At 36.8% G+C, this 16,406-nt stretch overlaps 1 protein-coding gene across 3 annotated transcripts in view; it reads left to right on the forward strand.

The window, feature by feature from the left end:
- Window positions 1–8,812: 8,812 nt before the first annotated feature.
- The window catches only part of dmd (dystrophin), a 104,859-nt gene continuing 97,265 nt past the window's right edge, over window positions 8,813–16,406 (forward strand). Inside the window, exon 1 of one of the 3 annotated variants that reach the window (XM_058769897.1) lies at window positions 8,813–9,352. In XM_058769897.1, coding sequence (XP_058625880.1) covers window positions 9,271–9,352 — 82 coding nt within the window. In that variant the 5' untranslated portion in view covers window positions 8,813–9,270. Of the gene's footprint in view, window positions 9,353–13,292; window positions 13,461–16,406 lie in introns of those variants that run through there. The other 2 variants (XM_058769934.1, XM_058769905.1) reach the window with 2 other exon arrangements.

The raw sequence follows: 16,406 nt of genomic DNA on the forward strand, positions 1-16,406 counted from the left end.
AGCCCAACCAGCAATCTCCTACATAGACGTGAACAGAAGAATGATTTGTATTGCGTAGAGCTAATAATTTGTTACTGTCAGCTAGCTGTCAGGTAATCAAGATTTAGTGCCATGACACCACAGGAGAAGATTTTAGGAATGATCCTGACCTTTGACAAGACTTGTACTGCATGGAGATAAATGGATGGGCTCTGTTCATCTCAGAGAGGAAATTTTGTGCAACATAGAATGCGCAAAAACTGTGACACTGAAGGAATGTTCCTGTACAGTGTATGCATGAATTATTGTAGTGCAGCCTGATTTAAAAAAAAAAAAAAAAAGTGCAATACGACTTCGAACCAATAGTTCACCCAAAACTGAAAATTGACTCCACTTCAGGCCATTGAAAATGTGGATGAGTTTGATTCTTCATAGGAACAATTTTTTGAAACAGCACTACATCACCTGCTCACTAATAGATCCTCTCCAGTGAATGGTTCAGTTAATGTCTAAAGAAACAATCCATCATTACAGCTTTTTAACTTTAAACTGTTTTTAGCTAAAACGTGAGTCCATAATCCATAACAATGTTTCCTCCAGTGAAAGAAAGAATGAAACAATGAAGATGAAATTGAAGTGGAGACTTTAAGCTTTAATTCAAGGGGTTGAACACAAATATAACATAAATTATATTTATAATTAATTACGTGTCCCCCTGCTTAAGCCAGTACATGTCCGGGCCCGTCTGAAGTTTGCTAGAGAGCATTTGGATGATCCAGAAGAGGATTGGGAGAATGTCATATGGTCAGATGAAACCAAAATAGAACTTTTTGTTAAAAACTCAACTTGTCGTGTTTGGAGGAGAAAGAATGCTGAGTTGCATCCAAAGAACACCATACCTACTGTGAAGCATGGGGGTGGAAACATCATGCTTTGGGGCTGTTTTTCTGCAAAGGGACCAGGACGACTGATCCGTGTAAACAAAAGAATGAATGGGGCCATGTATCGTGAGATTTTGAGTGAAAACCTCCTTCCATCAGCAAGGGCATTGAAGATGAAACGTGGCTGGGTCTTTCAGTATGACAATGATCCCAAACACACCGCCCGGGCAAGGAAGGAGTGGCTTCGTAAGAAGCATTTCAAGGTCCTGGAGTGGCCTAGCCAGTCTCCAGATCTCAACCCCATCGAAAATCTTTGGAGGGAGTTGAAAGTCCGTGTTGCCCAGCGACAGCCCCAAAACATTACTGCTCTAGAGGAGATCTGCATGGAGGAATGGGCCAAAATACCAGCAACAGTGTGTGAAGACTTACAGAAAACGTTTGACCTCTGTCATTGCCAACAAAGGGTATATAACAAAGTATTGAGATGAAATTTTGTTATTGACCAAATACTTATTTTCCACCATAATTTGCAAATAAATTCTTTAAAAATCCTACAATGTGATTTTCTGGATTTTATTTTATTTTTTCTCATTTTGTCTCTCATAGTTGAGGTATACCTATGATGAAAATTACAGGCCTCTCTCATCTTTTTAAGTGGGAGAACTTGCACAATTGGTGGCTGACTAAATACTTTTTTGCCCCACTGTATATATATATAATTATATACATATACATATAGTTTGTTGAGAATCCTGTGCAGGCAATGACTGCCTTAAGTCTGAAACTCATGGACATCACCAGAGACTGGGTTTCCTCCTTAATGCTTTGCCAGGCCATTACTGCAGTAAAGTTGTTAAACTGTTTTTAGATAAATGTGAGTCCATAATCCATAACAATGCTTCCTCCAGTAAAAGAAAGACCCTCTAAGCATATTTCTCTCCTAATTCAAGCAATGTTATAGATAATGGACTCGTATTTCAGCTAGAATCAATGGTTTGACGTTAAAATGCCTTAATGTGTAACCATTTTTATACAGTCCCCCCATTTTCAGGGGCTCAAATGTAATTGGACAAATAAATATTATCATAAATATATGAAACAGCTTTTGTGTCAATTGTCCAATTACTTATGGTCCCTTGAAAAGGAAGGAGGTACATATTAAAGAGATGTAATTCCTTAACCTTTCCTCCAATTTTGATGAGAATACCCTTAAATTAAAGCTCAGAGTGTTTACTTTAGGCCCATATTCATTATACAACTGTAACTTGAATTTGTTTTGGTCAACAGCTAAAATAATAAAACGCAAATTGTGAAACTCATGTTTTAAATAAATTCAATGCACACAGACTGAAGTAGTTTAAGTCTTTGGTTGTTTTAATTGTGATGATTTTGGCTCACAATTAACAAAAACCCACTCAACAAATTATAATACTTCATAAGACCAATAAAAAAAAATAAAAAACATTTTTAGTGATTGTTGGCCTTCTGGAAAGTATGTTCATTTACTGTATATGTACTCAATACTTGGTAGGGGCTCCTTTTGCTTTAATTACTGCCTCAATTCGGCGTGGCATGGAGATGATCAGTTTGTGGCACTACTGAGGTGGTATGGAAGCCCAGGTTTCTTTGATAGTGCCCTTCAGCTCATCTGCATTTTTTGGTCTCTTGTTTCTCATTTTCCTCTTGACAATACAATTCAGGTTTAGTAAGTTTGCTGGCCAGTCAAGCACACCAACACCATGGTCATTTAACCAACTTTTGGTGCTTTTGACAGTGTGGGCAGGTGCCAAATCCTGCTAGAAAATGAAATCAGCATCTTTAAAAAGCTGGTCAGCAGAAGGAAGCATGAAGTGCTCCAAAATTTCTTGGTAAATGGGTGCAGTGACTTTGGTTTTCAAAAAACACAATGGACCAACACCAGCAGATGACATTGCACCCCAAATCATCACAGACTGTGGAAACTTAACACTGGACTTCAAGCAACTTGGGCTATGAGCTTCTCCAACCTTCGTCCAGACTCTAGGACCTTGGTTTCCAAATTAAATACAAAACTTGCTCTCATCTGAAAAGAGGACTTTGGTCCACTGGGCAACAGTCCAGTTCTTCTTCTCCTTAGCCCAGGTAAGACGCCTCTGACGTTGTCTGTGGTTCAGGAGTGGCTTAACAAGAGGAATACGACAACTGTAGCCAAATTCCTTGACACGTCTGTGTGTGGTGGCTCTTGATGCCTTGACCCCAGCCTTAGTCCGTTCCTTGTGAAGTTCACCAAAATTCTTGAATCAATTTAGCTTGACAATCCTCATAAGGCTGTGGTTCTCTCGGTTGGTTGTGCATCTTTTTCTTCCACACTTTTTCCTTCCACTCAACTTTCTGTTAACATGCTTGGATACAGCACTCTGTGAACAGCCAGCTTCTTTGGCAATGAATGTTTGTGGCTTACCCTCCTTGTGAAGGGTGTCAATGATTGTCTTCTGGACGACTGTCAGATCAGCAGTCTTCCTCATGATTGTGTAGCCTAGTGAACCAAACTGAGAGGCCATTTTGAAGGCTCAGGAAACCTTTGCAGGTGTTTTGAGTTGATTAGCTGATTGGCATGTCACCATATTCTAATTTGTTGAGATAGTGAATTGGTGGGATTTTGTTAAATGTGAGCTAAAATCATCACAATTAAAAGAACCAAAGACTTAAACTACTTCAGTCTGTGTGCATTGAATTTATTTAATACACAAGTTTCACAATTTGAGTTGAATTACTGAAATAAATGAATTTTTCCACGACATTCTAATTTATTGAGATGCACCTGTATATTGACTTATATATAAACATAGCTTTTCACAGTTGTGTGGGTTATCTGTGGATTATTGTGATGTTTTTATCAGCTGTTTGGACTCATTCTGACGGCACCCATTCACTGCAGAGTACCCATTAGTGAGCAAGTGATGTAATGCTATTTTTCCAAATCTGTTCCGATAAAGAAACAAACTCATTTTGGATGCACGTGCAATATTACTACCATTATTACTTCACCATGTTTGCAGAATCCTCCTTCTGAAGCAAGGCTTTTCAGCATTGAAAACCAAAATACAGACTTTGACTGGCAGTTGTTCCACATCATTCGCTTGGGTACAAGTGAGAATGATGGATCGCTGACTCCTTGTGAAGGTAACTTTATATATTACTCTGTCTATTTTTGTCTTCACTATTTGATGCAACCAAGGTTAAGCCGTGTAGAGTGCATTAAAATCATATAGAACAGAAACCAATCTATGAAAGAATGAAATAGTCCATTCACATATCAGGTTGAGGCTCTAAAGCAGTGGGCATGTTTAAAAACTGAAAATGCAAGCCATGCTTCAGTGATCTTTAATTACTCAGTTCATGTCATTTGTCCCACAGCATTAGTGTGATTTTATAGCAGAAACTATCAGCCCTCTGATCATGATGCTATCTGGACACAGTCCAGGAAATTGAGAATGAAGAGGAATCTAGTTGGCTATGGTTGACAGGGACGGTGCTTATTACCACGTCACAGCTGACATCATTCTGTGATTTACATCATAAAAGAATGTCCCCTGCAATTACAGAGATGTTAATAAAAGCACTTGACCTAACAGGGCACAGTAGACTGTATTTAAAGGCTTGTATTTAGATGAAAAGCTATTAGCAAACAGCTTTGCTGTTGTAATGTTACATATTTCTGAGTGAATGGACTACTTTTATGGTGCTTTGGGTCTTTTAGAAAGACTGCTAAACTTTGATTCACCTCCAAATGCATCTAATACTCGATGTTTTTTTTTTTTTTTTTTTTTGGATAATGAATGTGCTTTTAGACTGTTTGCAACCACAGCAATGCATTCTAAAAGCAGAGATCTTTAAGAATGGTTTTAGTATTAGGCATTTATATGCATGCATGCACTCTACTTGTTTGGCATGTGCTTACATCTACTTGTTTTTAAGCCCAAATACTGATATTTTGATTTTGATGCAATGCCCACAGGCTGGGTTTATTGAAAGATGTGCTGTTGCAGGTATCCGGCTTATTAATCCAATTTGTGGATATTTTTGTTTTCCTCTTCTCATCAGTTTGACTGGGTTACTTAAAACATATCTTGTGGATGTCAAAACATGTTTACCGACTTAGAGCTATATTGCTCTTATGTTAATGAATCTGTGTTTGCTGCTTTTGTGAGCAGGCAACAGATTGTTTTTGTTTATTTCATTTATTCATTCTCTGAAAAGACCTTCAAAAGACAAACAATCCCAAAGACATAAGAGCCGGACAGGCTTTTTTCGAATTTCCATTAACTGAATCACAAAGTACACTGGTATAAAGCCTTATTCCTCCTTGATCAAATATTTTACTGATATCATGCCAGTGAATTCTATTTACTTGTTTACACTCCCCATGCCATTACAATGATCAAGCAGAATTGAATTTTATTTACATTTCTCAAATGCTCTTGCCATCTCACTAGATGGAACCCAGAGTGGTGTTTTAGCTGAGACAGATCCCATATGGATGCACATATTGATGAGTCTACTACACCTTGTATATTGAAAAATGCATCCGGAGTGTTTTTATGCAGCATTAAAGCTTGATGCAGGCTCCTGGTCTTATTATGCATAATTGTATCTGTGTATGTTATTTCAAAGGAAAAAGGTTGTCTTAATGTTTTGTGAAAATGTAATAAATTGCTCAGCAAAAAAAATCCATCACGAACAGGAAAAATAATGTAAACTTAAGGTTTGTTGTCAGCTTGTTGTTTTGAACATGTAGTTTATATATATATACAGTGGGGCAAAAAAGTATTTAGTCAGCCACCAATTGTGCAAGTTCTCCCACTTAAAAAGATGAGAGAGGCCTGTAATTTTCATCATAGGTATACCTCAACTATGAGAGACAAAATGAGAAAAAAAAATCCAGAAAATCACATTGTAGGATTTTTAAAGAATTAATTGGTAAATTCCTCGGTAAAATAAGTATTTGGTCACCTACAAACAAGCAAGATTTCTGGCTCTCACAGACCTGTAACTTCTTCTTTAAGAGGCTTCTCTGTCCTCCACTCGTTACCTGTATTAATGGCATCTGTTTGAACTCGTTATCAGTATAAAAGACACCTGTCCACAACCTCAAACAGTCCAACTCCAAACTCCACCATGGCCAAGACCAAAGAGCTGTCAAAGGACACCAGAAACAAAATTGTAGACCTGCACCAGGCTGGGAAGACTGAATCTGTGTAACCCCTCTTGTTTCGTGTGTTCTTTTATTTCAATAATGACCACGCGAAAGCAGTTTTGCTGAGCACATTCACTTTAGTGTTTACTGCAACTGAGGAAATCTGGAAAAGACACGAAGAGCACCAAACAGACAATAAATACTGCTGGTCCGGTCATAAAACATCCTTCTCAACAGCTCACATGAACTGAATACTTAAACACTTTTTGTTACATACGAATATGACTCAGTCTCTTCTCTTTCTTTCATGAATATAGAACAAAACTTGCACAGAAGAAAAGTAATACATCGTACCTGGAAAAGACACGAAGAGCACCAAACAGACAATAAATACTGCTGGTCCGGTCATAAAACTGTCAGAAAATAATAAAATAATCAAACAAATATACCAAATGAGATAAAAAGCAGACGCCATTAGCACGTGGCGTGCACAACCACCTGTAAGGCACGTAAGACCCTGCTACACACTGATTTACTATTCTAAACAGGAAATACGGAATAAAGTTCTCTCAAATACATTTCTAGACAAATGCAATTGACTTTATTTTTTTCTAAAACAATATCTTCCAATATTTTCTTGACCGATCGACCAGAGACTTTCTTTTACCTACCATCCTTCTCAACAGCTCACATGAACTGAGAAGGTGGCTGATTCAACCCTTAGTACACCCTTCTTGCCTGTAGGTGTCTCCCTTTTTCCAAGATGCATTATTTAAATAACCTATGAACAAGGTTAATTTAACAAGAACAAATATTTTATAACTAAAACAAGCATTTTGACACACTTCACATTTAGTTTCTGTTTTTCCTTTCTTTACTCTGTTACATCTGCAATAGGTAAGCAGCTTGGTGTGAAGAAATCAACTGTGGGAGCAATTATTAGAAAATGGAAGACATACAAGACCACTGATAATCTCCCTCGATCTGGGGCTCCACGCAAGATCTCACCCTGTGGGGTCAAAATGATCACAAGAACTGTGAGCAAAAATCCCAGAACCACACGGGGGGACCTAGTGAATGACCTGCAGAGAGCTGGGACCAAAGTAACAAAGGCCTCAAATCCTGCAGTGCCAGACATGTCCCCCTGCTTAAGCCAGTACATGTCTGGGCCCGTCTGAAGTTTGCTAGAGAGTATTTGGATGATCCAGAAGAGGATTGGGAGAATGTCATATGGTCAGATGAAACCAAAATAGAACTTTTTGGTAAAAACTCAAAGAATGCTGAGTTGCATCCAAAGAACACCATACCTACTGTGAAGCATGGGGGTGGAAACATCATGCTTTGGGGCTGTTTTTCTGCAAAGGGACCAGGACGACTGATCCGTGTAAAGGCCATGTATCGTAAGATTTTGAGTGAAAACCTCCTTCCATCAGCAAGGGCATTGAAGATGAAACGTGGCTGGGTCTTTCAGCATGACAATGATCCCAAACACACCGCCTGGCAACGAAGGAGTGGCTTCGTAAGAAGCATTTCAAGGTCCTGGAGTGGCCTAGCCAGTCTCCAGATCTCAACCCCATCGAAAATCCTTGGAGGGAGTTGAAAGTCCGTGTTGCCCAGCGACAGCCCCAAAACATTACTGCTCTAGAGGAGATCTGCATGGAGGAATGGGCCAAAATACCAGCAACAGTGTGTGAAAACCTTGTGAAGACTTACAGAAAACGTTTGACCTCTGTCATTGCCAACAAAGGGTATATAACAAAGTATTGAGATGAAATTTTGTTATTGACCAAATACTTATTTTCCACCATAATTTGCAAATAAATTCTTTAAAAATCCTACAATGTGATTTTCTTTACACCTAAACCTACCCCTTACAGGAGACTTTCTGCATTTTTACAATGTCAAAACACACACACACACACACATACATACATACACACATATATATATATATATATACACACACACACACACACACACATATGTATGTATATATATATATGATTTAAAACACATACATATATACATACACACATATATGTGTATATATATATATATATATATATATATACACACACACACACACGTATGTGTATATATATATGATTTAAAATATGATTACAATTTAATAAATAACTGTTTTCTATTTTTTTTTTTAAAGTAAAATGTAATTTATTACTTTGATGGAATTACATTGCTCCAGTCTTCAGTGTCACATGATTCTTCAGTAGTTATTCTGCTAATTTGATGCTCAAGAAACAAGTTTTTTTTTTTTAAAGAAAAATATTTAATTAATATTTTTTATTCAGCAATGATGCATTAAATTGATGAAAATAACAGTAAAGACTTTCTATTCATCAAAGAATTCTGAAAAATATGTATCACTTCTTTTTTTTTTTTTTTCAAATTATAATAATGAAGCCAATATTAATAATTGAGCAACAAATCAGCCTACTAGAATGATTTCTGAAGGTTCATGTGACACCGAAGACTGGAGTAATGATGCTGAAAAATCAGCTTTGCCATCACAGGAATTAATTAATTAAACCAAAAATCTTGGTCTTTTTTTTATTTTTTTATGTAATATTATTACACAGTATTACTGTTTTTACTATATTGTTGTTGTTTTGGACTGAATAGACATTATAATTTTAAGGTTTTGGAAGGTGGAGTAACATGGGGTTAAAAGTCTGGACCGGTAACTAAAGATAAAGAGATTCGAAACCCACAGGGAGCAATCTATGAACTATAACCATTGAGCCTTTGGGCAAGACACTTAACCCCAGATTGCTCCAGAGGGACCGTCGCTATAATAAGTGTACTGTAAGTCACGCTTGATAAAATTGTGAACTTGAGTTTTTCTCCAAGACCATTTATTGGTCATTTGTTGTCAAATGGCATGGTGACCGATCCTTTGCTGTTAGAAAAACCAGTTTTTGTGTGTGAGAGTGAAATGAAGCAGGCCTTCATAACGGCTCTCTATTTTAAGGCGAGTAGAATTTGCCACCTGTCTCTGCTTCTCTGGATGCCTTGACAGCTCGTTTCCCCCTATCATAACAGTCCACAGACAGTCCCGTCCCTGTGTCATTCACAAAAATTCAGTACTGTATTTGAGGTTCAGTTATTTCGCAGGGCAGCGATTCCCGTCATTGGTGGGGTCTTGGTGTCTCCTTCCTTTTTCTGTTTATAAAACTACAGGATTAAAGGATTCGACGGCAGTTTGGATCTTGTGTCATGGCCGAAGCAGGGAGCCAGCAGGACCAATTGGAGGAAGGTTTTGAGGATGAATTCGGAGAAATTATCAAAACTCGATCAGGTAAGAGAAATTATGATTTACTTAAGTTATTTGGAAGCCTTACATGTTGTACATGAATTTCAATATGTTCACTGAGTGCTAAAATAGTATGCCTTAGTTATTTTTTTATGTAAACATAATTCAGCTTTAAATGAGATCTTATTTAATTATATTTCATAATCATATTTATACGCAGCATGACTTTTATTGCACTTCTAGCCATATTCAAAGTAATATAAAAACTTTAAATTTTACAGCAACATACAGTATGTGTTAATGAATTTATATTTACTGTGTCATATTTTCGCGTTTCATTGTGTGTCTGTTCATTTTGTTGCTCAAATCAGACATTTACTATTACATGTTGAACAATCCGACTTGAAATCTAATTTCTGGCCTATGCTCCACCCTGAATGAGTTCACATCTATTTTTTTTTCATCACTGTCATGCTGTATTCAGTAGGGATCATGAGTGATCTATAAATGCTCTCTGGTGGAAATAGGACAGGTCTTAAAGAGCTTGAAATAGTTGCAGCTGCCTGGTGTTGGGTTTCAGAGTTCCTTGTTGGAGATTTAACCATGTTGTTGTTGGCTGTGTGTTGTTTTGCTGGCAGAGGACTCTTTCTCTTGTGTTTTCCGTGCAAGTGTGTTTATGATCAGCAGTGAAAGTTAGGAGAAAGTAGGCAAATGAGTCAACAGCCTGACGATCAGCCAGAGGACACAAACAGTACAGTAAACCTCTGAGAGCAGAGCTTTAATAGAGGACATCTGTTATCTGTCCTAAATCGCGCCATACACTAGTAATTTAATGGCTTTGGGGTTTAGCAAAAAAACCTTTTATCAAAAACCAATTTTCACTTTCGTTCATGGGTTGGCTGTATGGTTCTTTGGAAACTGAAAATCTTTTTTGTTACATTTTTGGTTCTTCTGATGGCTTCTTCAAAACTTACGATTTCTCTAAAGCACCAGTATATAAATGGTTTTCTAGACAGTAGAAGGGTGAATTTCACAAAAGTCATACTTCACCCCAAAATTAAAAGACATAAATCAGATCCTATATTTTGTATGATGAAAAATGACTTTATTTATTTATGCATGCATGCATGCTTGTGATAAAGAGAAATTTAGGGATAACTATTCTTTAATATACAATCTCAGAGAGAAATATGTTTGGAAGACTTTTTATGTATGTAAGTATTTTTCTTTATTAATTATCTTCATGAAAATAATGTCAATGCAAAAAATGTTTATATCATTTGCTTTTTATACCAAAAATACAGTTATTTATTCACTTATTAATATTATTATTAGTCTTTTGATTTTGGGGGAAATTACCTGAATTTCTTTTTTTTTTTTTCACCCAAAACATTTTTTGTGGAACTTGAAGTTATTCCTGGCTCTGAAGTCCTATTTGGTCCTGATTGGAGCACTTATTTATTTATTTATGTTGTTTATGGAAATATCTTATTTTAAATGTGTTACTGAACCCTCCTGGTATTCAGTGGCATTTTTACAGTTGGACGAGACAGTTTGACTCCTGGGACAATTTGAGGTTGCAACTCTATCTTCTGCTTATAGTATCCATTCTGTTTTTGTGGTAAATACCACTGCATGAGGCCTGCAGGAGTGACTGACATGTTGACATCTGCCATAAAATCTTCTGACTTTAAGAAATTCTCAAAATAACTATTCTTTCTGCTTCACGTACTCCAGAGAGCACATTTTATCAAAGAATATAAAATGTTTTATGCCAGCTGTCAAAATGTTCATATTTAAGCCTTTTACATAATCAAATATTACTGGGAAATTATAATAATAAAAAGCTTGTTTTTATCTTGTGGGAAGAGGGGCAGGGTTTGTTGTCTGTCTTTTTTGCTTGGGCCTTTCCTAGGGACAGTCAATAGTACTGGTGTTTCTATTTTTGGCTTTAATGGGAATATATATATATATATATATACTGTAGAAGATATAATTCTGTATGAGCAGCCACTGTAAGGCAGTATTGAGCAAGTTCTGCTGAAAACATCATTCAGATCTCTTGAAAAGCTCTCTTAGCAAACTCAGTCACTGGAGACCTCTGATCATTTTTTCATTACATAACCATAGAAGCATACACTGAAAAAAGATGCCTCAAGTATTGTATTCTCAAGAAATGTCTACATTTTAAATGCCTCAAAAGTGTTTTCCTATATGATGGGATTACTGAGAAACTGTTGGCAATTACAGCTATGAATAAATGACTTAGAAACTTGAGGATTATACCAAACAAGTACTAATTTTTTAAGTTACATGTTTGACTGCCACCATAGGTGGCATTCTGAGGAATCCTCAAGGGTGTCTCCAGCATCTTCTCATTTTACAATGTGGAGTGAACAGATATGAATGCTGAAGTTTTGAACTAAAATACTTTTTGAACTTTAGGTGTTTACTGCTCTCTATCAGGTTGTGTTTTAAAGCCCTAGAGGCTTTTGTGACATTTGCCGTTCACTCTTTTCTTCAGTTATTCATCAAATAAGCAGTGGTTGGCATCAGGGGTGAAGAAAAATGATATTGAAATGAGCTCTCCATCCCTGGTTGGCATTTTAAAAATTCAAATAACAACTAGCCTATACATTAAATGTAAATACTGCACATATACAGTCTCTAAATGAGAAGCATAGCAGACATGTTTTGATGTGTGAATAAATGTTTAACTGAGATCTTCTCAATATTGAATGACAGTATGATGAAAAGTCTATCTTTTTAAAGACAGCAACCTGTATTTTGAATGTTATTATTTTCCTCATCTGATTCAAGTTTGCTGCAACTTCTATCTGCTTCTGTTTACCTCAATAGCAAGTACAAAATTTGGCAGAGCAATATACAGTGCAAACTTATTACATTAGGAGAAAGACCCTACTGATGAGATAATAATATAGATATTTTCTGGAGCAAATATGATTATATGTTCTGCAGGATTTGCTTTTAGTACCACAATACTTTACACAATGCCTTTCGAAGAGACATAAAAAATAATTATCTCCATTGGGCAGTGGGATCATTTCAGTTTTCTTTTTTTTTTAATCTCACAAGAATGGATTACAAGCACGGACTGTTATTTATTTAGGATTTCTCTGGCAGATGTACAGATGGCATGGTGATGTTCTGAGTCTCATGATTTCATGTGAGATGTGGCCCCAGCTGCACAAAAACATGAAATGGCCCATTTCAGACCACTGTATTGAATTCATCCATTTTTAATAGACCCCAGGCATATTACAGGAGATGAGAACGGACACAAGTAAACGGTGTCTCTTTTAACAGTGTAGTTTATTTTCTAAATTGTAATTAAAGGCTCCAGAAAATAATTTCATACTAATTACGCATTATTCAGTGTGGTAATTGGGTACAATGACTTTCACGGTTCTTTTTCAAGGATTTTAAAAAGAAAATTTGAGCCAGCTATCATTTGAGGTTCGTCCTCAGCAAAAAAAAAAAAAAAAAAAAGATATTTTAAAGGCTTTTGAAACAAACTCCTAATGTTTTGAGGTAGGCCTATATTTGTAATACTTAGAACAGGCTAAATAAATATGAAAAATAATGACAGTGTTTTATGTTGATGTTATGCGTTCTCTGCGCGTTCCAAACCAAAAGTGATGGAACGCCGTACTGTTGCTATGGTTACCGCGATTTCTGTTCGCGAGCGTCTATTTACCGACTTTGTGCGCTGTAATTAAACTTTCATGTTTGCTGAAATGTAAGGATCTCAAATCGAAACGTATTCATTATTATCGGCACCCTGCTAACGTAAGTAATTAGCCTACATTCTATCTAGCACAAACAAGTTGAATAAAGTTGTTCATTGTATCTTTGTGATATCGATCCCTCTCTGGTGGCTACTATCGTTCTCCGTTAGATAGAGCTGTAGTCAATCAGCCCGCATGCCAGAACACCGTTACACCTGCCGGTATCAGCGGATCACAGCAGAGCTATAACTGCACCCAAGTGAGGGAGTACGAGAAAATAAAGCGGCAAAGTGTCCACCCACAGTTCCTTCACCAAATCATCTTCGGCTTTAGGCATGGACGAGTCTGTTTAACAGCAAGGAAACCGGATAATCAAACTGCGCTCGCTGTGTTTATATACACAGGTAACGGACACACACCACAAACGCGGCTGCCTACGACTCCAAAACCCATTACGGAGGAAATAGTTGCGTTTGTTATGGTGTAAAATGCTCATTTAGGTAAGATTGAATCATCATGCTGAAATATTCTTCCAGTGTGAGGTGATTGTTCGGCTGTTGACGGCTTTTATTACGGCGTGTCACGTAAGATTTAACCAGATTTAACAATAGATCCTCCAGCCGGGTGCGTCTTATCTAGAACGCGATCTGTTCTCACGCGCGGAAAATGTTGTTTTATTGTTAATTACGCGTGCACGGGTGTCTTTCATTGTTGTTTCTCGTACGCGTTACTGGTGGATGGCTAAATGTGCGCACTTTGTAATCAGTCGTGATTTTATAGACGAATGCGAGAGAAAGTTTGGTGGTAGTCCCTGCTGCTTAAACTACACGCAGTTCAATCACATGCGCTGTTGTCATATAGACACGGAGTATTTCCAGGCTCATCGAAACATTTGGGTTTGCGCTTGTAAATTGAGAGGTGGCTGTGGTGGAAAACATATGGCTGTAATCTGTGAATACCGTCTTGCCTCAGATGTGTGTGCCGAGATTAGGCGGCTAAAAGCAGGTGTGTGCGTCCAGCGTCTTTGTATTTGCCCGTTAGCTTCGGCTCAAACCCGTCACCCCATCATCCTATTTGCACAAGGGCGGATATAATCCAGCAGCAGCTGCCACCTGCCTGGAGTCACGCCTCCGATCAATGGCAAGCAATGCTTTCATTCTCCTGTCTGTCTGCACACATTATTCTGTCTGCCAGACCGGGCTCTATAGGTTTATTTATTTATTTATTTTATACTTTATCATTCCTTCTAGTCCCAGTCTTCCAATCACTCCCATATACACAGCCATTTGATGCTATTTTTTTATCTCTCAACATCTACAGATAAATTAAAAGCTGATAAATAAATAACAAAAATATGCATGCATGCATTTATAGGCTACATTATTATGGTTTTATAATTTCATTAAATGATCTGCCTTGCAAGAGTGCTAGATTGAAGAGTCCTGGGACCTTTAACTGTTTAGTGCTTGTCACACTTGAAATGGTTAACCTTGGGTCAAATCCTGAGTAAAGGAATCCTGGGTTATCTTGTTTCACTTCCCATACATTTTCATAAACTGGCTTACACATTGTCAGTGTTGGGGAGTAACTAGTTACATGTAACATACATAGGCTTATTTAATTACAAAATACATGCAACTGTAATCTGTTACGGTTACTGAGAAAACACATGTTAATAAATAACAGTTACTTATGAAAATGTTAACATTAAGGGGGTTTCATCAGAATATTTTCTCACAGAGATTTAATTAACATCTTTCCCAAATTGCACTGACTGTGCTAAAAACTTTCTCTTTCTCTTTATTTATTCTTTCCCTTGCTAGCTTGTACTTATTTGAACAATGTCTGAGACTTGGTGTTGCGAGCACTTCCTCTGTCTGATTGCCTAAAATATTGATAAAAGCGTCTGCAAAATGACTAAATGTATATAGACACCAATGTTTCAGGAGTTTAGGACACATGCTTATTCGATAACTATTTTATTTGGGTTTATGTATGCTTTATTATTTAAAATTAACTGTTAACTGTTTTTTTTCTTTTTTCTTCAAGGCATTGTTATGCCAGTGTTTCCTGTCATAGCTATGCAAAGATTTGATTTCAAAAACAGTATCATAGAAATTAAACTATTTCTTGTTCTGATTTTAAATCTGTATTTAACCTCAGAACGATCTCAGAGTTAAAAGAGGTGCTAAAGTTTGATTTTGTATAGTTTGTGTAGTGATGAAGGATTTTGAGTCCTGGCATTAGTCAGTGTTGTACAACAGTACCACTGTAGTGTTAACTCTGCATGGTTTAAATGTATGGAAATGCTGTGGTAATCAAATGTAATCAGTTACATTAATAAAGTAACTGCAATAATTGCACTACTTATTACATTTTAAATAGGGCATAAGTGTCATTGGTTGGACAAATGCAGCACGTGACCCGTTTAAAAGCTCTAGCATTGCGCATCTTGTTTTTCCCTGAATGGACTTATAGGTTACACTTTATTTTGATAGTCCACTTTAGACATTCTACTAGAAGTAACTTTGTGACTACATGTCAACTAATTCTCATTCATTTGCAACTACGTGTCTACTAACTCTCAGAGTAGACTGTTAGGGTAGGTTTAGGGTTAGTAGAATAAGTTGACATATACTTTCAACGTTTCTTATAGTCAGTATGTTGTATATTGTGGACCCAACATATAGTGTTAGAAGCAGACAGTCTACTAATACTCTAATGACTGCTAGTTTACATGTATTTGCAAAGTTACTTACTGTTAGTAGAATGTCTAAAGTGGACTATCAAAATAAAATGTTACAGACTTATAAATTATTTTCATTAAGCATGTGAATATGGGACACGCGTTAGGGTGTATAATATTTGCCAGATCCTGGTTATATTTGTCTCCAGTTCTCCCACTTTTTTAAATGCAAATTTGCACCATTAATTTCCAGCAGTTTTATCAATTTGTCCAATTACGTTTTCAAATGTGTGAGTTTTATTAACTTTGTTTTGTTTTGAATAACACTTAACCCATTTGGGTTCTTTTTATTAAAACACACTTGCTATTATCACCTACAGAGCCAAGGCTAAATTCCTTTTCATTCCAGAACATTATTATCAGGGTGTTTCAGAAATGATAATTGTCACAACTGGGCAAAAACAACTATTATAGGCTGTTGATTAGAATTGCATATTGTGACAGGAGGACGTCACGCAAGGAGTTTAACACCTCTGCTTTTGCAAAACATCGACCTTCAGCTTTGTAGACTTTGCACTCTTTTGCATGAATGTGTAATGCATTGAGAGCACTCTGCGAAAGATGTTATGTCAAGTAACCTACAATGTGTTTAATTTGGTTCCAT

Source organism: Onychostoma macrolepis, chromosome 01 (assembly GCF_012432095.1).
Source record: "Onychostoma macrolepis isolate SWU-2019 chromosome 01, ASM1243209v1, whole genome shotgun sequence".
Taxonomy (NCBI): Eukaryota; Metazoa; Chordata; class Actinopteri; order Cypriniformes; family Cyprinidae; genus Onychostoma; species Onychostoma macrolepis.